At 45.6% G+C, this 22,857-nt stretch overlaps 2 protein-coding genes across 2 annotated transcripts in view; both read right to left on the bottom strand.

The window, feature by feature from the left end:
* Nucleotides 1-764: 764 nt before the first annotated feature.
* On the bottom strand, nucleotides 765-7,543 carry Supt4h1 (SPT4 homolog, DSIF elongation factor subunit). Its single transcript, XM_026407331.2, has 5 exons — nucleotides 7,225-7,543; nucleotides 6,608-6,714; nucleotides 3,061-3,116; nucleotides 2,739-2,792; nucleotides 765-1,883 (listed from the first exon to the last, which is right to left on the bottom strand). The coding sequence occupies exons 1-5, from the start codon at nucleotides 7,291-7,293 to the stop codon at nucleotides 1,816-1,818; spliced, it is 354 nt and encodes a 117-aa protein (XP_026263116.1). The 5' UTR covers nucleotides 7,294-7,543; the 3' UTR covers nucleotides 765-1,815.
* Nucleotides 7,544-9,210: 1,667 nt separating this feature from the next.
* The window catches only part of Rnf43 (ring finger protein 43), a 60,992-nt gene continuing 47,345 nt past the window's right edge, over nucleotides 9,211-22,857 (bottom strand). The window contains exons 3-9 of the mRNA XM_026407356.2: nucleotides 17,710-17,784; nucleotides 17,482-17,613; nucleotides 16,760-16,864; nucleotides 15,165-15,326; nucleotides 14,526-14,628; nucleotides 12,530-13,873; nucleotides 9,211-10,620 (exon numbers count right to left, since the gene is read on the bottom strand). Coding sequence (XP_026263141.1) covers nucleotides 10,577-10,620; nucleotides 12,530-13,873; nucleotides 14,526-14,628; nucleotides 15,165-15,326; nucleotides 16,760-16,864; nucleotides 17,482-17,613; nucleotides 17,710-17,784 — 1,965 coding nt within the window. The 3' untranslated portion in view covers nucleotides 9,211-10,576. The remainder of the gene's footprint in view (nucleotides 10,621-12,529; nucleotides 13,874-14,525; nucleotides 14,629-15,164; nucleotides 15,327-16,759; nucleotides 16,865-17,481; nucleotides 17,614-17,709; nucleotides 17,785-22,857) is intronic.

Genomic DNA, 22,857 nt, shown 5'->3' with positions numbered 1-22,857 from the left:
CAGTTTGAGGAGAACCTGGGAGTGGATATGAGTGGCCTGATCAGTCCCAGCAATCATCCCACAAGCCTAAGAGGGGACAAACATAGTGTGGAGGAAGACAGACACTAGAGTCAGCATTTCTCTTCTTTCTCAGGCAGGGTCACAGGTAAATCCAAAACTGACTCACTAGCAACACCAGGTGGCTAAGGGACACAAAGCCTGGTGCAGGCAGCTCTGCTAGTGAGTCAGAGGTCACCCTGCAGTTGTGGTTATAGGCATCACTTCATACATCCCCGCCCACAACTATTTTGATTATGTGCACATATTGTATACACTAAAAAAAAAAATGAATAATAAGCAAAGAACACAGGAATTTTGCTTTTTGTAAGATTTATATTCTAGAATTTTTACACTGTTTCATCTTTTTTTTTTTTTTTGGTTCCAGAGGTTGAACCAAAGTGTGCCTAACCATTGGGCCACATGCCTAGCCTTTTATTTTTCATTTTGAGACAGGGTCTCACTAGGTAGCTTACAACCTAAGTTGCTGAGGCTGACTTTGAACCTGTGATCCTCCTGCCTCATTATAACATGTGCCACCATGCCTAGCACATTGCTTCATTTCTGATCACAAGAATCTTGAAGTAAACAGAGTATAATCACTTAAGTCACTTTATGGATGAACTTATATCAAAATGGGGATACTAATAGGATTTCTGTGGAAACTTAAATAAATGAGTTTATGGTAATTTTTTAATTTTATTTATTTTTTTTTTTAAAGAGAGAGTGAGAGAGAGAGAGAGAGAGAGAGAGAGAGAGAGAGAGAGAGAGAGAGAGAATCTTTTAATATTTATTTTTTAGTTCTCGGCGGACACAACATCTTTGTTGGTATGTGGTGCTGAGGATCGAACCCGGGCCGCACGCATGCCAGGCGAGCGCGCTACCGCTGAGCCACATCTCCAGCCCAAATTTTTAAATTTTAAAACAGGTAACTCACCTTGGCCCTTGTAGTTACCCAAAGCACCCTACCATGTTAGAGAAGGAAAGGCCAACTTCCCACAGAGGCACAAACTCCCAGACAAGACCCAGCAGCCACTTGAGGCTGGAAGGTCTCCAGAGAGGGGAATGTAAAATGACGATGAGACTAGCCAAAAGTATAGGTAGATCAGTAAATATAAAGAGACAAAGAAGGAAAAGAAGCAGTATTAAACAAAGTCAAGGAGCAAAGAACACTAAGCCTCAAGATTTCAAGAGACTGATATGACAGGTCTAGAGGGCAAGACATAAGCACTAGACAGTGGGACTACACTGAGGGGTTACTGTGCCACAGAACAGCAGACCTTCCAATGAAACTCAAGCAAGTATGCTGGGAAGGCTGCACTTCTGAAGCCCAGAAACAGGTGACAAGAGCAGAAGAGCCTTTATTGTGCTGGATGGTGCTTACCAGGCAAGTGAGCCCTTATTGTGCCTAGCTGAAAGAAAGGGAGAGGGAGGCAAGCCATGTGTCATAGTTTTAAGAATTTTCCAGTGGTTCATGTTAATTGGAATTTAACTCAAAGTACTGCCCATGGGCAAAAGCACAGCCCAGGGTGTGAGCAGGAATACCAGCATCCTTTCCCCTCAATTCAGTCTCTGTGAACCCTCCAGCCCCAACCCCTCCATCTCCACCACTATCCCAAGGTGAAATGGTGGAGAAAGGATGTGCTACTCTCTCAACTGTCTGTTCATTCTCAGAGTTGGAGGGCAAGTAGTATTTGAAGTTCTTCCTGTTTAGTTCCACAACAAAAAATAAGCAGAGGAAGGAGGTGGACAGAAAAGATGCTGGCAGCCTGAATCTTGCTAGGTTTTTATAGCCGTGTCTCTGGATTTGTAGGCCACTCCTCGACTTTTCAGCTCTCGCACAATTCCTGTGGCAAGAAAAGAAACAGCTCTGTGAGGGAAGATATAGTAGGCGAAGAAAGGTCCTTATCTGACACCTGAGAGGGGAGCTATAAGCAAACTGGAGTTCCTAGACTGCTCATCGATGAGTCCTGCTTTGTTGGTTTCTTACCAATGAAGATCCAGGCAAGTCCTGGCAAACATTGACCAGGTAAGAAATTAGAAGAAAAAGAGGGACTCATGTAGTCAATCAAAAACAAATGCCTGATACTCTGGTTTCTCTTAAGATTGCATAAATCTTTCAATTACAAAAGATTTCCATGGAGGGAGCTGGGGATGTGGCTCAAGAGGTAGTGCGCTTGCCTGGCATGCATGAGGCATTGGATTTGATCCTCAGCACCACATAAAAATAAATTAAAGATATTGTGTCCACATAAAACTAAAAAATAAATATTAAAAAGAAAAAATTTCCATGGAGAACAACAACAACTCTGAGTCTTAAACCAATTTTTTGAGGCCTTGTTTCAGTAAGGAGAAAAAAAAAAAACAAAAAAAAACAAAAAACAACAAATGCCTGTAACCAGAATTCTTGGATGAAACTGGGCAAGTTATTTATCTCTCTGTGCTTCAGTTCATCTGTAAAATGTAGAGCTCCTTAAGAGTTAAGAAGATTGTTGTTAATTCACCTAAAAGACTGACTTCCCAGATAGGTATGGTACTACACACCTGTAGTGCCAGTTACTCAAGATCACTTCAGCCCTCAAGTATGAGACTAGCCAGGGCAACAAAGCAAGACCCCAACTCAAAAAAAAAAAAAAAAAGACTGACTTCTGCAGCAGTTGGTACAATAAATGAACACTAGCTGTCATTATGATTGTTATTACCTTGGGGCAGACGACCAGTGACAGACACTGCATATACACCTGGCTTGAAGTTACCTGAAAGAGAAGAAAGGAAGTTGCAGTGGGAGTGAGTTAAGACTAAATGAAGGCTTGAGTTAAACACAAGAGAAGTGTCACCACTCAAGAGATGAGCCATCACTTCTTTTGGCTACAGGTATATGTCCTGTATTATGGCTTCCTGGATTTTCCTACACTATCTTTCCCACCTTGGGGCCGCAGACCTTGCTATTTAAGTATCTTGCTGGCCCTGATGCACAGTACCAATACCACATAAGCCAGGATAGGGAGAATGGGAGACACTTACTGACACGCTGCCACTTGGAGACCCAGCTGTCCTCTGGACTCATCATTGCAATGATTCTAGGGAGAGAAAAGAAACAGTGTCATTCTGAGCCTCCCTTGCTAGAGAGGAGGAAGACCAAGTGAGCTGCTCAGCCAGCAAAATAGTCCTGGAAAAGCAATACTAGGAGAAGCCAGGTGTTAAGTTTCTGTTGGAAAGCAGGGGAAACTGAATTCTAATGCTGGGAAGGGGTGATACAGAGCTAGTATCAACAGATTCTTTGTTTTTATATCCCTGGCTTGCCAGTAAGAAGTCAATTACTATTCCCAAAAGATAATTTCACCAGGCTCAAAAACATCCTTAGGGACTGGGGATGCAGCTCAATGGTAGGGCACTTGCCCAGCATGTAAAAGGCCTTGAGTTCAATCCCAATCAATACTGCACCCAGAAAAAAAAAAAAAAAAAAAAAGGAAAATAATCTTGAGCTTACAAATTCCCAGGAGATGGGACAGCTTTAGCAGTGGATGGCCAGTATTACAGATTACAACCAACACAACCACTAGGGGGCTAGGCCAAGTACAAAGGGGAGAGTGAATCAAAACAATGGATCCTCCTACCAGAAATGAGCTATACTTGGCCAAGCCCCTCCTCCAATGAGCTGAGCAGCTAGAGTGCATATGAAGACCTCTCACAGAATCTCATCAGTAAGATGAGACTCAAAGGTTGAGATAATTTCATGGAAAACATATACTATACTACACACACTATCACAGAACAGGTGCTAAATAAGCATTAGCTCTTATTATACTAAAAGGCCTTCCCAGGTAGCTCCAATTCCAGAGCATGGCTAACAAAAAGACTATTCAAGGGCTAGAAGTCCACTATTTGGGCAAGAAAGATCAGAATCAGCTGCTACCAGAAGCTATTGAGGTAATTGTTGTTATCCATGCATTCAATCAAATGACTGCCTATCATGTCAGGTCTGCTCTAGGTGCTTATGTTTGTGGATTGCCTCCTCCATATGCATTTCCTGTTCTCTTAGTAACAATCTTGGATTTTACTTTAGGGGAGACTCCCTTCTCATCCAAATCCTACATTTTCACCTGTGCTTTGAGTAGAACTGACCTCACTTCCAGGGTTGAAAAGCAGAAGAACAGCTAACTGGCCCTGCAGACTGATCTGGGATGGGCATGTATGAAGGCCATCCTCCCACAAGTATATTTTCCTTTGTCTTTCACAAATCTATCCTTATCCTATTACCCAACAAATGTTACCTATACAGAATTCTCAGTTTTCCAAACATCCCTGACTTTTCCTACCTCATGCCTTTGTTCCAGTCACTCCTTGTATTTGAAGTGTTCTTTCTAACCCTCCACTTCAAATTTCTCAAAAATCCTGTTTCTTGTCTTTAAGAGGAAAGAGTGCTATCTCCTTTACTCATCCAAACTTCCTCTGATCTTTATTAGCCTTTGATTTGCCTACTCTTTTAAAAACCAATATGCTCTTGAACATATAATTCCTACAACTCAACAAAAACAAAAATCAACCAGATTCCAAAAAGGACAGCAAGCTGAGGGTATAGCTCAGTGACAGAGCCATTGCCTATCATGTAAGAGTCCCTAGGTTCAATCCCCATTGTTTAAAAAAGAGGCAAAGGATCTAAACAGACAAGCATATAAGGGGTTCCACAACAATAATCATTAAGGAAATGCAAATCAAAACCACCAGATACCAATTCATATCCACCAGGATAGCTATTATTAAAAAAACAAAAACAAACAAAAAAAAAACCTCTCAGAAAGGCTAGTATAAAAACAAACAAACAACAACAAAAAAAACATGACAAGGACTGGCAAGGATATGGAACACTTCAGCGCTGTTTTTTGATTCCTTAAAAAAAAAAATTAAACAATGAATTATCATATAATCTAGCAATTCCATTTCTGGATATAAACCCCCAAAGAACTGAAAGCAGGGACCTAAACATGTATTTGTGCATTGATTCTTATAGAAGTATTATTTACAAATGCCAAAATGTAAAAGCAACCCAAGAGACCACATAAAGATGCATGGATAAACAAATTTATATACGCATGCAATGAAATATTATTCAGCTTTAAAAAGGAAGGAAAATTTGACACATGCTATGACATGGATGAACCCTGAAGACATGCTAAATGTTGAATAAGCCAGCCACAAAAGACATGATATAATTCAAGTCTAGAGACCATTCTGGGAACAGAGAATGGGAAGTTAGTGTTTCATTGGCACAGATGAAAAAAGTCCTAGAGATGAACAATAGCGACGACGGTTATACAACAATGTGAACGCACTAATGGCACTGAGTTGCATACTTAAAATGGTTAAATTGGTAAAACTTCACATTGTATCTCTCTTACTAGTAACTTGTGACATCTCTCACAGCAGCTAACATGGCATGTTACACAAAGATGTGAGTCCCTTACTTTGTTAGCACTGAATGGTATAGTGCTAACAAATGAGTAAGGATGCCAGAGTAAACAAAGTTTTTAAGAATTATTTAAGGAACAAGAATAAAACAATATCATGCTTAAAGAAAAAAAAAAAAAAAGGATGCCAGAGTATCTTGAGTGTCATATGCATCATAGAAAGTAAAGGTTCTACGCTAACATCTTTTTTTGACCAATTCTTATTCCCCGCTAAAGGAAATCAAAGAAGAAATGGAGCTGGCCCACCTTAAAAGAACTTCAGCAAGTACTTAATAGTACCTCCTTAGCCCCCAGAGAAAATGATCTTCTGGCTACTATTTTGAGGAAGAAGATCTAGCTACTTAGTATGCTTCTCTCCCTTCCACTTCTCCCCAATGGTCAATTTTGCCAAAGGAAAACTCTTCTTCTAGGACTTCTTTAAGGTAATCAACTTTGGGGCAATAATCTACCATTATTTTCCCTTCCTTTTGCTTTACTGTCAAAAAGAATCTTTATGTATTCAATGGGGTATTTCTTTTGGGTGATTAAACCCAGGGCCTCATGCATGCTAAGCACGCACTTTACCTCAAGGTGCTCAACATACAATAAACATCTACCACCTTCTGGGCCTTGTGCCATGTAATATTGCACAAGATAAATTCAGTCCCCACTATGAATGATCTGACCATCTAGTAAAGCAGTGTTCAATGGAAATACAATAAAGACACATCATTCTATATTTTCCAGTAGTCACATCTTAAGAGTGAATACTAAAAGATGAAATTTCAATATTTCACTTAACCCCAATACATCTAGAGCTATCATTTAAGCACTGTAATTAATTTTTTAAATTAAGATTATTTACATTCTTTCTTCTATGCTAAGTCCTTGAAATCTGGTGTATATTTTATACTTAAATCAAATGTTCACTTGGATGAGCCACATTTCAAATGCCAGTAGGCCCATGAAGTTAGTGGATATATGGGACTAGTGTACCTCAAAATAACGGTTGAAACCAACTAGGGATTATTACCTTAAAAGCCTGCCCTATGAACTCTGGACGCGGTGGGGGTGGGGCAAGATGACCCAAAAAGAAATGAATTAAGGAATCTGAAGGAGCTTACCCATCAAAGGAAGAGCTGGTGCAGTCATATACCATCTCTCGATTACCCTTCATTTGTAGGTATGCATCACAATTATCACAACCGTCATATTCAAACTGGTCTATTGTCTAAGCAGTGGAAAATAATAATTTTTAAAAAAAGGACAACAAAAGAAAAAGTAGTTTTCTCAATACTTTCCACCTGGTCAACTTCTTGGTTCTCTAAGTTGTCTCAACAGGTTCCCCACCTAAGGGAACCAAGGCACCATTCCCAAATTCCACTCTCACACTCCTCCCTCTCTTGTTCCCAATTCCGGCTGATCTTTCCTTTCTCTAGTCTCCTCTGGGCCAGGCACCCTCAGCTGCAGATTCCCAGTCTTCTGACTCCCAGGGTCTTTCGGATCCAACCTAAGTTCACAGCACGTTTGTAGAGCCACGCCTGAGGCATTTTAGACAGCCCGTACCCTTAGGGGCAAGACTTGCTCGCGTTCTCAGGACGTAAACAACGGCGTCCTTCGAATTCCCACTCCCCTGGCCATCTCTCGGGGTCCTGGACATTTCTTTCCCCTGTCACCAGTCTCATCCCACTTTCCCCTTCTTCCCCCACGTCGCCCCTACATCCAGGACCCCGACAGATACCTTGACCAGAGAACACAGCAGACAAGCACGCAGATGCCGCAGGTCCTTGGGCACAGTCTCCAAAGCCATCCTCTCGGATACGAAGAACAACAGGGTACACGACCACAGCCTCCACACCGCAGGAAGTAAACAGCTCACTACCCAGAATGCCTGTCACTTCTGGGGCCCGACTTCCTCTTCCGGTGTAGGAGGGCGCCGGCCCCGCCCCTCCCCCCCCGCCTGAGGAGATGGTTTCTCCCGCCGGGGAGCGGAGGTGGGGCGGCCGGCAGCCACCTGGGCCGGCGCGCGCCTTGCCACCTGGCCGCGCGGCGGCCTTCGGAGGCGGCCGTTGGGCCCGTCGGCTGGCCCCGAGGGGCGGGGTTGGCGCCTGCGCGGAAGCTCGCCGAGCCAGAGCGTGAGTGCTGCCGCGCGGGCCATTTAATGTAGGCCGCTGGAACCCCGCCATGGTTCCCTTAGAAGGCTCCCCGAAGATAGCCCAGATTCTTTTTTTGTCTTCCTGTTTTAAAAGCGCAGGAGCAGGACAGAGGCTGTAGCTCAGTGGTAGAGGATTGCCTAGCATGCTGGAAGCCCTGGGTTCCTTCTCAGCATCACAAAAAATAAAAATAAAGAAAAATCCATGTCTCTGGATTATCTCTGCAGAGACCGAAAATAAATGCACAGGCTGCCCCACCCTCCTCCCTAACTGTGAGAGAGCACTATAGGGTTTCCATTTGCCGTCCACAGGAATGCTGGCCTGTGAGCTGAAAGCCGGGAAATGCTTAAAGACTACGCTAGTGCGTCCCAGCTGATAATTTATACTTTGTACAGCTCTTAGTAAAATTTAGACAATTCCTTTACTTAGGAACATCTATAGATTAGGTGTCTTTCTTTCCCCATCGCACCCTAAAGGAAGTTAAATGTCTTTTTCTCTCTTTCTAAACTAGGCAACTAGCACCCTTACCAAATCTTCTGGGAGAAGCAAAAGAATTGTGCAGTGTGAGGAAGAGAGCCAAAGCTCCTCCTGACCCTGGGGAATTCTTCATACAAAGCACCAGCTCTCTGGTGTGTAGGCAGAGCACAGGCATTTGTGTTTATCTGAATTGGAGCTTCAGGATATAAATAGTTTCAGGCCCTTCTGTTCTATCCTTGCGGCTGGCCTCCTTATTGAAACAGCTTCTTCAAGGCAGACCTGCTTCTTGTTGCCTGCTTCTGTCCCATGCTGTGTCCAGATGGGATCTGTGACTGGGGTCTGGTTGTTTTCTGTTTCTGAATGTTCCCTGAACACATTTTTACTCTGCTGTCTTGTGTACACCCTATATTGACTATGAAGTATGCCCATTTAAAAAAAAATTTTTTTTTTTTTAGTTGTAGCTGGACACAATACGTTAATTTTATTTATTTTTATGTGGTGCTGAGGATAGAACCCAGGGCCTCCCACGTGCAAGGCGAGCACTCTACCGCTGAGCTACAACCCCAGCCTAAGTATGCCCATTTTATGGAAAAAAAAATGAAGCTCTGAATATTTGCCTAAAGTCACAAAGTAAGTCATTGAAGCATCCTAAATTAAAGTGTGAAGTGAACCATAATACAGATAACTAGTGACTGAACCATAATGAGAATCCATGCATGCCCTCTTCTTCCCTGATGCCATGCTTTTAAGGGGCTTAAAAAATCTGTTATTGGGGCTGGGGTTGTGGCTCAGTGGTAGAGCGCTCGCATAGCATGTGCGAGGCCCTGGGTTCGATCTTCAGCACCACATATAAATAGAGGTATTGTGTGCAACTACAACTAAAAAATAAATTTAAAAAAAATCTGTTATTGACAAGCCTATCACTCTACACTAGCCTTTTGTAAATCAGAGACTAGCCTCTGATATCAGAAATAATTTATTTCTCTCCATGTAGAAAGATGAAATTGTTACCCTGAGTGAGTCATGACAAAATAAAACCCAAGACCAGACCACATTTATGGATAAATATATTAGCAAATAAATACATTTCTCAACATAGTGCCTGATTCAAGCGTCTTTCTGTCTGGTTCAGATATAAATACCCATGTGGGTGCCTAGGTGCTAGTCTCCCCGCTGACATTGAGGGAAGAACATTACCAAGTAGAATCCCGTGCCCATTTTGCCCCCACATTCACATTCTAGGCAAGGATAAAGCCTGAGGGACTAGAAATGATCAGAATGTCCTGAAGTGAATGTCACCCTCAGGAAGTCCCCCAGCCCTTGCTCATTCAGTACAAGATACCCAGGCCAACTTTCTACTCCAGCTCTACTTGGGTGCACACCTTCTGGTTGGTCCCTGGCCTACATGGCTTATACTGAGGAGCTGGGCCTCTGGGCCCTCCAAACCTAAGGGGTCATACTTTGCTCTTCCTTTGTTTTCCCCTGTTCCCCATCCCTGTTCTGAGACAAAACTTCTCTCAGAGAAGAACTCTTGGTTGTTTTTCTCAGCTGTAATTTTGTATTTTCCACCTTCATTCCATCCTCCTCCTTCCCAAAGTCAATCAGAAATTCTCTCCTTTTTGCCTGTTTTGGGTCTTTGAAACAGAAGATCTTCAAGGAAGAGTCATTCCCTCTCCCTTTCCTCCATCCCCTGAGGAACTGGGCTGATAGAGGGAGTTGGAAGATCAAAAGCTTCATTCCACATTCTTCAAGGAGCTGCTCCCACCTCAGGATAGAACTCTATGCCCTGGGTTCCCAGAGCATCTCTCTGACTTAATATTGTGGATCTGCCATATTAAGAACAATTCAAGGACAAGAAGGGGAAAATATTCTTCCTTATGCACTGCCTAGAAAAGCTGCAGAGACCTCCCTTTTTAGGGGTTAGGGGTTACCTATGCTCCTCGTCCTTTTGTAAAGAAGGAAAATAAGAAAACTAGGGGTTGCCCCTGATGCTGTGGCCTTCCAGAGAAGAGCCAAAGCTCATGTGCAGAGATCACTCAAGGCAGGAGGTGAGAAGGGTCATGCATTCAGCTGAATGCATTGGCTGGTATGAACATGAGGCCTGGGGAGGGAGAATGAGCAGGGCTGGGGGAAGGAGCAGCACCTTTGTGACACCTAGCTACCCACCCCAGCTTCCTTCCCTCGACAGCTCAGCACTGGATCCAGCCCACAAATGCACACAGGTAGAAGCAGGCTGCCTGGCTGGACACAGGCTCTCTGCACTGCAGACAATACCTAGAGCCAGGATCTGGAAACAGTAGCCCCCTACCCCCATATCACCATTCCTCTCCTAGTGGTTACAGGAAGTATGGCAAAAAGGGGGGTGTTTGCTGAGGTCCTTTCTTCTCCCAGAAGTGGACTTCGTGCCAGGTAGGAGTCTAAATGACTGAAGCACACTCTTGGTTGGAGCTTGGCCTGACCATCTCACACAGTCTGTTCACACAGCTCCTCAAGCTCCTCCTCTGATCCTATATGTGGAGAGAAGGGAGGAAGAGGTCATTATGGATTAGGATGGGATCCTGCTTCTCCCACCTGTGGAGAGTGTGGCTGGGAAGGAACTGCACAAAAAGGAAGATCAGGGAATAGCTCTGGAAAGGTGATTAGACTGAAAGCTGAGAGGGCTCTGTTGGGAAACTAGGAGAGAAAAAACAAATCTAGAGAAACACATACAGCAACCAGTGTGTTATCAATACTTACTATTCATTCATTCACCCAATAAATATTTATTAAGCATTCACTGTGAATTTGGCCTGCTACCATTTGCCAAATAGAAGACCCAAAACAATAAGCAGGGACCTGACACCCTTACAGGAGAGAAGGCATGCATGCAAATGGCTATTATGCCAGTAGGACAGGACTGGGGTTACAAGAGATGCATTGAGAAAAGGGAGAGACCACGTCCAAGTGCAGCAATCAGAAAGGCTTCCTGGAAATAAAGATACATGAGTTGGTTTTACAAGAATAGATGAGAATTAAACTTACAGGAAAAGGAAAGGCAGCAGGATATTCTGGGGTGCAAGAACTGTAAGAAGTGATTTTCCAGTTTGACTAAAGTATAGTTGGCAAGAGAAGGGAAGGGAAAAAGTGGAAAATTAGGTTGGGAAGATGGGCTAGTTGGTGTTGGATTCATGAAGGCCAAACCAGGTTGTTGGAGTTTTCCTTACTGTAGACAGAACATTTGAAGATTTCTAGACAGTTCTGTGTAAGGCAGATGACCCTGGCAACAGTATAGAAGACAGAGGAGCAGGGGAGCTGTGTTGCACAACACTGGATATGCGGCTGCAGCCTTCATGACCCTGGGGAGGGCTTCTGCATTGATCTTCAGGCTGGACCTAAGACATGGACAGGGGCCATCAGTATGGAATCACCACACACATGGCTCTATGGAAGTGATTTATCCTATATACTATAACTATTTGTATGCCTGTCTTCCCACAGACCTGGATTCCCTGGCTGGCAAGTCCCATGTCCTCAGGGGCTGGCACATAGTAAGCATGAAATCAGAAGGAAAAAAGGAGAGAGGAAGTGAATAAATGAATGACAGCAGCTCTCAGGTTCTGCCTATAGGATTCCTAGACTATGAGGCTTTACATTTTAGGATATTTAGGTCCTCTTTTGAGGTGAAAGAATTCCAGAGATGACTATAGACAAAGAGCTATATCATACACAATGGGAGAAGGTGGGGAAGTATGGGAGGTAGAGGGCCTGAAAGGGGAAGAGGAGTATTCAGGCAAATAAATATCCACAGTTTAAAGCTGAGGATTTACATTGTCACCACTGGTTATAACATAGGGATTCACTGAGTCCACAAGAAAATGAGTTTGGTCTTATTTAAAAGGTACTTGATAGGGAAGCTGTAACATTCTTTTACCAAAACCTGAGGATTCCCAGGGTGGCTGGGAACCACCTATATGATTTCTACATTTTTTCCTCCATCATTCATGTAGCTATATGGCTTAGTGTTATGGTTATCTGTAAGTATTTTTTTCTATAAGACCATGGTCTCCCCAAGGCCTTCTTCATATGTAGAGCTAATGTTGAGCTGTGGCTTTGGTAGAGCTGTACCAATTATCAGATTATTAAACACTTAGGTTTGAGTTGCTGCCCTAAACCATCCCAACTGCCTTTCTCATGTCTCAGCCACAGTAGTACCTCCTCTGGGGCTTCCCTATGATCTGGCAACTAAAGGGATAGCACTTGGCAGAGTCAGGGTACTCTAACAACATCATATGCTATGCCAGTTGTTCCATATTTTGAATGTCACCTCTGTTGTAGACTTCTCAGCTTCCATAAACCCTTGTTGACTGACTTCACCTGTCCTGGAATCCCAGCTTTAGTCCCCTCTCCCCACCACATCTACTTCCCCTGAAAACTCACCTGGCTGGGCTGGCGACACCTGGCAGTGTGGGTGAGGGCATGGCCTGCCCTCTGGGGTGTCAGAACTCCATTCGGAAGGCCCCTCCCCAGGTGGGTGAGGACCTAAGGGCTGGCGTGAAGTCAAACACAACCACACTGGCTGTGAACTTGAGTAACAGGGGCCTGGAACTTCTGGTAGCAACCTCCTATCCAGGCCTGGAGGTCTAAAGACCAACGGGTGGGCCTCTGGGGGCCAAAGGTATGCCAGGCTGGGGCTGTAATGCGGGAACATCTGGCAAGCCGGGTGCACAGTCAAATCCTGAGGCCGAGAGGCTGGAGTGGGATCTGAGGGACCACCCCGCCGTTTTCTCTGTGGATGTCGAACAGTGAGACTGGATTTCTGCAAGTTTAAAAGACCAGGGGAACTGGGGCTGGAACTGGCAGCTTCAGGTGGGTCAGAAGCTGGCTCTGTGAGGGCCCTGGGCCGATGTGGATTGGAGGGCTGCCCCGAAAGAGCTGCTGGGTTGGATTTGGTGACTTGCTGATCAGGAAAAGGTGGTTCTGGCTGAGGCTGTGTCCGAGAAAAAGCAGGCCTGGACTGGGGGACTCCAGTTTCTGGGCCAGACTTCCTGCCATGCCACTGGAACCGCTTTTTGTAGTGGTAGTGTCGGTGCCGGTGGTAATGGACATGGCTAGAAACCTGGGTTTCCCCAGTGGGCACTACTGAGTCCAAGGAACGGGGCCGAGAGGTCACACTGGATTGCATCTCTTCCCCCTGTAGGTCCCCTTGAGGGCTACAGTACACCAAGGGGTCAAAGTCACTGCTCAGGGAGCTGCGGAAGGTAGAGCTGCTGCCATGGATGCCTTGCAGGCTGATGTCTGTACAGTTGACCACTGAGTCACTGGAAGAGCCATGACAGGGCCCCGAACTGGAATCACTGGCTGGCCCATCTGCCAGGTAGCCACTGCGTTCTGTACAGTAGCTTTCTCCAGACCCGCTGCTGTCATGAGGCCTAGCCCGGCGCAGAGGCGCTGGGCAAGATGTGGGGTGCTGAGATGTGCATCGGAGGTGGCTCAGCCCCCATCCCTGAGCATAGGGGTGCTGAGCCACTGCCTGACGCTGTTGTTCACCTGCAGCCCGGAGATGTGCAGCTCTGGGGATACGTTGGTGCCGAGGCTCCTGGGATGGTAAAAAGGGTCTAGGTCGAGGGGGCCGAGTGCCTGAATTCCGAGAAGGGCCCAACAGGTAGGCAGCAGGGAGGTGATAGTGGGCATGGCCAGGATGCTGGCGAATGAGGTGGAGTCTCCTGCCTGGTTCCTGATAAGATCGAGAGGGTCCAAGGGGCTGGGAAAATGAATCTCCCTCTGGAAAAAAGAACCAAAAGCACAGGTGTTTGATACCATAAACCCATATGAAGGTTGAAATGATAAAGATGTGGCTGTAGCAAACCTATTTGAGCTTGCATAGCCTGTGAGCTCAGAATTTGGGGGACCAAGGATGTCCCTACGTTGCCTGGCTCCTTTGCTACTTCCAGTCAGGCTGATTGCCCTGGGAGTCCTACCATGTAGTCAATCCCTGCTCTTCCCACTAGTAATTTGGGACTCTTTCCCCCAGGGCCACTGATATCCCATATTGTACCTTTGGGTGGATTAGCAAAAGGTTCTCTTTCCTTAAGATATTTATTTCACTTTCATCTTTTAGAAAATTGTCATATATACTGGATTTTTTTTTTAGAATAGGGTACATTATTGAAATTGGAACAGTAAATACGCAAATCACCCAGATTTAGAATCAAAAAGGTTATTATAAACTTCAAACAAATTTTAAGATAATAAAGATATCTACTATCTGAATGTACTCCCTCCTGTCCATGAGGTGCTCTTAAGCAGTGAACAACTGAAATGACTACCATGACAGATCTTCCTCATCAGCTTCATGGCAGAAACCCTTTCCCAGAGTGAAGCCACATTCTAGACCTGTTTGCCTGCACATGGGAGTCCTTGGCCCAGCTCCTACCTACGATGTTGAACATGCAGAGGGGACAAGTCCGATGCTGATGTAGCCAGGGGTCCACACAGGAGCGATGGAACTCATGGAGGCAAGAAATGACCCGAAGCTCCTGGAGAAAACAAAAGTGTCCAAATCATAGGAGGGGCCAGGACCAGGAGGAGATCCCTCGATTCCCAGATTCCCATCAGTTCCCATCGGCCTTTCTTTCCTACATTCACCTCATCACAAAAGACCTCACAGGAGAATGAAAGGGTGTGGTCTTTGGTTTCATATGGATTTGGGTTTTGCCACTTAGCTGCATGACTTTGGGCAAGTCTCTTAACAGTTTTCTGCTACAAAATGAGGATAAAAGACAAATCTACCTCAATTTTCACTGTCATGAGGCTTAAATGAGATAATGCATCTAAAGTACCACTGTGGTCTGGTGCATGGTTCTCTTTCCACAAACAATGGTGCTCTTCTCCAGGAAAGTGACCAAATCTCAGAGAAGTCCCTTGCTTCTGTCTCATGCAGGATACACAAGACACAGACATAGCCAGAGCACCGATGCCAGTTCTAGGCCTGTCCGCTCCCACCCTAGTTCCCACCCTAGCTTCAATCTGCCTCCCTACCTGGTCATGCAGGTGAGCCACAGGCCCGCCTTACCTGGCCCTCAGAGAACTCCTCCAGGCAGATGGCACACATAGGGGCTGAGCTACAGCTGCTACCTGAGTCTGGCCGCTCAGCCTGAGCCCTCCTGCAGCTGGCCCGGTACCTTCTGGTGGCCAACTGGCTGATGGCCCAGGCTGTTCGCTGCTGAAGGGGGTCCTAGGAAGAGGAGTGGGACTCAGAATGGGGCAAAGTATTCTGTTTCCTCACCCACTGCATGGGCACTAGCTTGGACTTAGTTCCCAGTCATCCAGTTAGATTATATGGTCAATTGGCCACCCTTGGGAGTTTATCCCTTCAGAGCTCCTGCCTACCTTCTTTCATTAAATTTTTCTTCCTCTGATGACCCATGATAGATACTTTCTTAACTAACTACTGCTTGACATTGTAACTTGGATATCTAATAGACATGTCAGATTTAATATGTCCCAAACTGAAGTCCTAATTAACCACCCCCATCCTCACACCTGTCCTCCCTCAATCTTTTCCATCTTATAAATGGCAATCCCATTATTTTAATTGCTCAGGCCAAAAATCCTGGTGCCATCTTTGACTTTCTCTCTCTCTCTCTCTCTCTCTCTCTCTCTCTCTCTCTCTCTCTCTCTCTCTCTCTCTTCTCTCTCTCTCTCTCTCACACACACACACACACACACACCAATAACTCACATTAAGCCTTTAGTAAACCTGTTGGATTTGCCTTCAAAATATATCAAATATACCCAGAATAACTATTTCTTACCACTTTCACTGCTACCTCCCTAATCTAAGCCACCATTACTATCACCTGGATTCCTGTAATAGCCTCCATTTGGTTTCTCTTTTTTTAGTCTTGCCTATCACAGAGGCAAGAGTGGTGGCTCACATCTGGAATTCCAGCTACTCAGGAGACTGAGGCAAGAGGAACACAAGTTCATAGCCAGCCTTAGCAACCTAGTGAGACCCTGCTTCAAAATAAAAAATAAAAAGAACTGGGGTACTGGGGCTGTGGCTCAGTGGTAGAGCACTTGCCTAGCATGGGTGAGGCACTGGGTTCAATTCTCAGCACCACATACAATTAAATGAATAAAATAAAGGTCCATCAACAATTGAAAGAAAAGAAAGAACTGGGGATGCAGCTCAATGGTGGAGCACCACTGGGTTCAATCCCTAGAACTGCAAATAAATAAATATGTAAATAATTAAAAATAAAAACAACCTTGTCCATTTTGTATTCTCTTCCCCTTTGGTTTTTTCTCTATCATCTAAAATATTATGTATTTATTTATTTTATGTATTTAGTCTATTGTCTGTCTCTTCCCACTAGAATAAAAACTCTTTGAGGGTCTAGTTTTTGTGGTTTTCTCACTGTGCTCTTCCTAATGACTGGGATAGTGTCTGACATAATAGCTGCTAAATATATTTGGGGAAAAAATGGATGAGCAATCTGAGGAGAAGCTGCCAGAAATTCAACAGAGCAGATGCCAGGGTACTTAGATGTCAGTGGATGGTTTCATGAGCATCAAGGTGCCTGTCTTCCTCACTTTCTCCTTTTAGTCCCCCTCCCTCCCTCCTACTTCCATGCCCACCTCCACCAGGGAGCCCACACTGCTTACCGGCCTGCTGTGGCGGGGGCGGCACCGGATGCGCAGCACAGAAGCCAGGATGACCACAAAGATGGTGCCCACCACTGTCAGGAGGATCCATACATCATAATCTGGCTGGGGGGCAAACAGAGAGGGAAAAGATAACACTTCACAAGAAAATGGATCAATTTGGGAGGAAATGGTAGAGTACAGAAGACACACAGAGAGCAGGGGTTGCCTCGAGTCTCTCATCTGAGGGATAAGGAAGGCATGAACCAGAAGTGGGATTAGGCAGTCCCTCTCTGCCCAGGGCACTCATGGGAAAGGGTTTTCCAGGTGCAGCTATGAGAAATGCTATGTGGAAACCCATGTGTTTGAGGGAAAAGGAGGAAAGAGACCCCTCTACAAGGTGGATCAGCTGGGTGAGATTCCTGGCCAGTGGAAAAGTACCCACCAGGAGTCATGGGTCAGAGCGCTAAGTCTGCAAGCTCTGCTGCTCCACACCATGAAACCACAGAGTTGAAAGCAACTTCAGAACTCTTCGGACCTAACCTGTTCATTCAGTAGATGAGGCCCAGAGAGGGAGAGAAACTTGCCCAAAGGCATGCAGATGAGGGATGAACTTAGACCCAGAGGGTTTCTAGAGTTTCTTTCAGCTCCAGGAGTCTTAGGGGTCAGGGTAGGAGTTGCCACAGGACAAAACAGAGGTAAGAACATGTGCCATGGCAAAGATGGAGGTTCTGTGTGCTTACCCATGCAGGGGGCTCCTTCAGCTCAATCCTCACATGGGCTTTCCGGTTCTTATATACAAACTCCATGAGCTTCTCTGCATCATTGCCCCAGATGAGCACCACTGGCCAAGTGAGTCCTAGGGGCTGCTGCAGCTACGGAAACAGTGTCCACAAGGGCTGTTGTGACTTCTCCTCCCCCTGGGAACTTCATTCAGCTCCCTTCTTGAACATCCCAGTGTCCCTGGGTACCTGTTCAGCGGCAGCTCGATCCTCTGTGATGTCAAATAGAACTGCACTGGCTCCTCGCTCACCGGCCATCCGGGCCTACAGAGACACACAGCAGAGGTTTGGCTGGAGTCAGAGAGGGTCACAAACTGTCTAAGGCCAGGCCTGAGACTGCACATCTATCCCTTCCAAGGATTTTGGATGAAACACACCTCTGCACACTCACATATCCACATGCAAGGAGTCAGGGAGCCTAGTACTCCCTGCCCTGAGCCCACCCAGGTCCCACCTTCAAAAGGTAACATTCAGTCTTTCCCTTCATACTGGAATAAACATAAGGGTTTATTGGATACCCAGTGATGGCTCTGGGTACTCAGAGTGGGTGAAGGATATATTAAGGACAGTCCCTGCCCTCGGGGCACAAGTGGTGTGAGAACAAGGAGTAATGAGTGACTGGAACCCCTGGGAGGAGGACACACAGGAAGAGGAAGAAAGCAGAGAACTTTGGAACAGGGCTGGACTCTCCAGGACCCAGCCCTTCCTGACAGAGGAGCCTGTGGGGCATCCCCTGCTAGGCAGAGTGCAGGAGAGCCTGGGACACTGTTCCCACACGACTCCTCTCTGTGGAAAGCCCTGCCTCAACCCATCTCACAGGCTCTGTCCCCAGCACTCTCAGCTTGCCAACTCTCTCTGGCTACAATTCCAGGACCTAGGGGAGTCCTTGTCCAGTGCTTTATTGCTTCATCCTCTCCTTTAGGGTGACTCGAGTAGGGAGGGACTTGAGGAGCTGCTCCCACAAGGACACAACTGTGTCCACATGCAGATGCATGGTCACAAAGGACTCCAAGAGCAGGCGAGGAAGCAGAACCTAGCCACCAGGAAGAGCAGATATCAGAGCCAGGAAGAGAACAAGAAGCAGGGGTCTAGGGCTGTGGAGGGGTCAGGAGAGGGAGATAAGAGCTAAGGGTGGGATGGAGGTGCAATAGCAAACCAACAACCAACTACAGGCACAGGCACCGCCAGGGAGCTGCTCTTGGCCTGGTGTTGGGTCTCCTTGCTGGGCACAGCCACCCTCCAGCCTTCCTCCCTAGAGCAAAGGCTCATTTTAATGGTATCAGATTGTGACCTCCCATCCCAGGCCCCTGCTGAGTCTCTGAGCCCTTCAGCATGCAGTGAAAGAGTTAACCCTACTGCAAGTGGTAGTGGCAGCAAGAGGAGCCAGTGCTTGGACTTACTCATCTCTCAGGGCTTTGATCTCTGCTTGCCTTCCCAGGGAGAGCCTGTTGGGGCAGGTCTCCTGCCAGGCAGGCTGGGAGCAGCTACTTGCTCCTGCTCCCTACTCCTCAAGCAGAGACAGAGACCAGGGGGCCCCTCAGAACCAGCTGCCTGCAGGCAGGGGAGTGGGAGAAGGTGGTGGAGACACTCAAATGGGGCTCCATTTTGCTTAGGAAGATAACTCCCTCTTTCTTCTCTCCTTCTCCCAGGATCTGGGCTGGGCCCTCTACCAGCATTTAGGCCCAGCCTGGACCCAGCCAAGGCTAATTTACTGGAAATTCACAGGAAGACTTCAGAATGGAATTATTGAAGGAGCGGAGAAGTCACAGCTTCCATTGTTCCCTCATCCAATTTGGCCCAGGAAGTCTACCCTACCTCATCTCCTCCAGGCAGAAGGAAGCTCCCTTATCTTCAGAGCCCTCCAAAGCAAGGGTGAGGGAGTGGTGACAAGGGAAAGGAATCCCTGGCTGGGGAACCCTACTGGCACTTTCACATTCCAGTTGTCATGAAGTAGGGACCTTAGGTTTCCTATGCCCAGACAAGACCCTGGACCCAGTCTGGCCCGGAATAGCATGTGGGAAAGTAAAGACTTGCTTCTTTAGAGATTTTCTTGCTTGTCCACCCCTCTCTCTTTGAAGAATTGGGGTAGGAACAGTGGAAAGCAATTACTATGATGTTCAAACACCCTAACCCATTACAGCCCATAATTACAAAGTTGTAAAAGTGATCAAAGAGCCCAGAGAGTTGGCCAACAGAAGAAAACAAACAGAACTTTCAGGTAGGGGGTTCCTGTGTCCAGAATTCTAGGAATAAAAAGCAAGATCTGGGGACAGATGGCAGCCCAATGCCACCTATCCCACCTGCTCCCAAGAGAATAGGAGTTAGGGAGAAAAAAAGTACTTCTTTGGGGACTAGAATCTAGAAGGCAGACAGAGAGTGGACAGGCCCACAGGAAAGAAAACTGGGTTTCAAAAGGACCACCCAGAGCCCTTGCTGTATACTGCAGAGTGGGCCAGCCCTAGGAACAAGCTAGCCTGCCTGTGAGTTATTAGAGTGAGCAGTGAGAGTGAGATAAAATCCTGCCTCTGCTCACTGGGCTCACTGGTCAGCTGTTGTTTTTCTCTAGGCCTTAGAGACCACAGTGACATTGTCTGTATATCTCTTGCTCATCCAAGATTGAGTAAGCACCAAGCCAGGGAAGGCCAGGCCCTTTAGAACAACTCATGATCTAGTTGTGGAGATAAGGCATGTATGTGCACAAATTATGATGTTGATAATATTCTAGAGCACAAATGAATGGAATAGACCAGTAGTCCAGTGTTTTTCACTTCAGAATGCCTTTGCCTCCGCTATCTGTCAGATATTGATCTGAAACAAATATTCAGTATACAAAACAGATCAATGTGAGGCAGCTCATTTGAGGTGGGGGTAGTGGGGGAAGGGCCCTTGCCTACCCCTACACCAAGGCACCTCCATGAAACGTACACAGAGCAGGACATGATGTTGACAGCACATCAAGGACCCTAACTGCTGGCGGTGTGCTGCAGGGAGGAATTTCTGTTTCTACTGTGCCAGGAAGAAAAGTTTCAATAGGAGAGGTGGGATTCCTCCAGACTTGAAAGCAAGGGTAGAAAGAAGGAGAAAGGATATAACCTTTATTGAGATCCATTCTGTCCAGACTGCTTAGATTTGAATCCTAACTCTGCTACCAACTGTCAGCTGTGAGACTTTCAGCAAGATCTTTAACCTGTCCGTGCCTTGGTTTTCCTTTCTGTAAAATGGAATAATAAAGGGACCCACTCCATAGGGTTATTGTGAGGACTACGTAAATTGGTTCATGGAAAGCACTTAAAATAGGGCCCAGCACATAGTAAGTGTTCCTTAAGTATTAGGTTGTGATTATATCAGCTATTATCACATGCTTTGCATACACAATTTCATTTATGCCTTACTCTATAAGAAAGCCATAAACCCCACTTTTATTTCAAGGCACAGTCTTTTTTCTTTTAGTTGTAGATGAACACAATACCTTTATTTTATAATTTATTCATCTTTATATGGTGCCGAGGATAGAACCCAGTGTCTCATATATGCTAGGCAAGCGTTCTGCCACCAAGCTACAACCCCAGTCCCATCAGCCCCACTTTCAAGTTGAGGAAACCAAGACTCAGAGAGACTAAATAACTTGCCCAGGGTCACCAACAGATAAGGAGTAGAGGCAGGACTCCCATCTAGGACTTCTGCCTCAAGAGTGCCTGCCCTTAACACCAAGCAGTGGTCTCCATGGTAACAGAGGCAGGGCTTGCATCCACCTGCTTCTCTCCAGATCTGCACTAGTCCAGGCGTGAGATGATAAGGGCCTGGCTTATCACTAGGATGAGTGTGGAAATAAAGAAACAGAAACCAATTTGGGTGACTAGCTAGGGGTGGTGACAAGATTGGAAAAGTCCCAAAGAATTATGGTGAGGGTTTCAGAGAAGAGCAAGAGAGAGGAAAAAATAGAAGGGGTAGAGGGGACAGCTTTGTGAACTATATAAGCTTGGAATTAGTGATGAGGGTGTGTAGCTCATAGTGGAGCATGTGAGGCCCTGGGTTCAATCCCCAACACCAAAAAAAAAAAGTGGGGGATAATGATGTCTATGATGATGATAGAATGATAACTGCACTCATTTATTGAATGGTTACTATGTGCATAAGGCTAAGAGCTTCTATTTGTACTGTCTCATTAAATCCTCATGACTACTATGACATATATCCTATTATTATTCTACTTTTATAGATGAGGAAACAGAAGCTCAGAGAGATGAGCTAAAATGCCCAAGTCATACTAGGAACAGTGGGGGAACTAGGCTTCAAACTCTCACAAATCCCAGCTTTGTCAATGATGGTGGCAACATTGATACTAATAGGAAAAACCACAACAGAGCTAATATGGGTCAATGGTTTTCAAGTTTTACCTTCCCAAAGATGTCAACTTACTCTTATACCCCCCATGGCTATATTAAAAAATACATGCTAAACTAACTACATTTATTATATGCAATTCATATTCCCATGAGATAATCTATATTAACACATTTAACTGATAGAATTCTAACCAAAAGCAAAAACAAATGTTTCGATCAAGCCCAAGGGACTTCTGAAACCTTGGAAGTAGTTCAAAGACTCATATTACTACTCTCACAGGCCTCTGTTGATCCGGGAGCCCAGGTAGGAGCTACTTGGTCAGGTCAAAGGATGAAACCTATAGGAAGGCTTGGAACTGACCAATCAGAAGCTATGGGCTGGGGCTAGAGTAATTCCCACGGAGTGACAGGGAGAAACCAGGCAATGAGTATGTGCAGGGGAGGAAGCAGGGACTGTGGTCACGAGGTAGCAGCCCAGGTGCAGCCCAGGTAGTCCTTCTAAACCCTAACGGTTTATGGTTTTGTGTTTGTTTTAACTCAGGTACTATTTGGCACTTGACATACATCATTTTTATCCCTGTAATCATGGGGATAGAAATCAAAGTCTCATTTTATGGTGAAGGAAACAACACTTCAAAGGGCGCTGATCACAGCATCTGTGTACATGTCCCAGCTCTCTACAGTAGTGCGGTCCTCCAGAGTCAAAGAGAAGCCTCCCCCATGGATGCACCCTGAGTTTACCAAGTGTCTATGTGCTGTGAAGGCATGCACTCCAGTAAAAGAACAGTGGGGACTCTGGGTGGCAGAATTTTAGACATTTCTAAGAACTTAGTTACAATTTTCTGTAAAATTTCCAGATAAACATATTTGTCTTTTATAATAGGTAAAGAAGAAGAAGGAGAAAGAGAAGGAGGAGGAAGAGAAGAAGAAAGAAACAAGAAACCCATCATAGTTTCTCTGAACACTTCTTCCCCCTTCCCCCAACACATGG

The sequence above is a fragment of the Urocitellus parryii genome, chromosome 7 (assembly GCF_045843805.1).
Source record: "Urocitellus parryii isolate mUroPar1 chromosome 7, mUroPar1.hap1, whole genome shotgun sequence".
NCBI lineage: Eukaryota > Metazoa > Chordata > Mammalia > Rodentia > Sciuridae > Urocitellus > Urocitellus parryii.
Note: the sequence above shows the minus strand (reverse complement) of the source record. Positions and strands in the feature narration are given on the sequence as shown.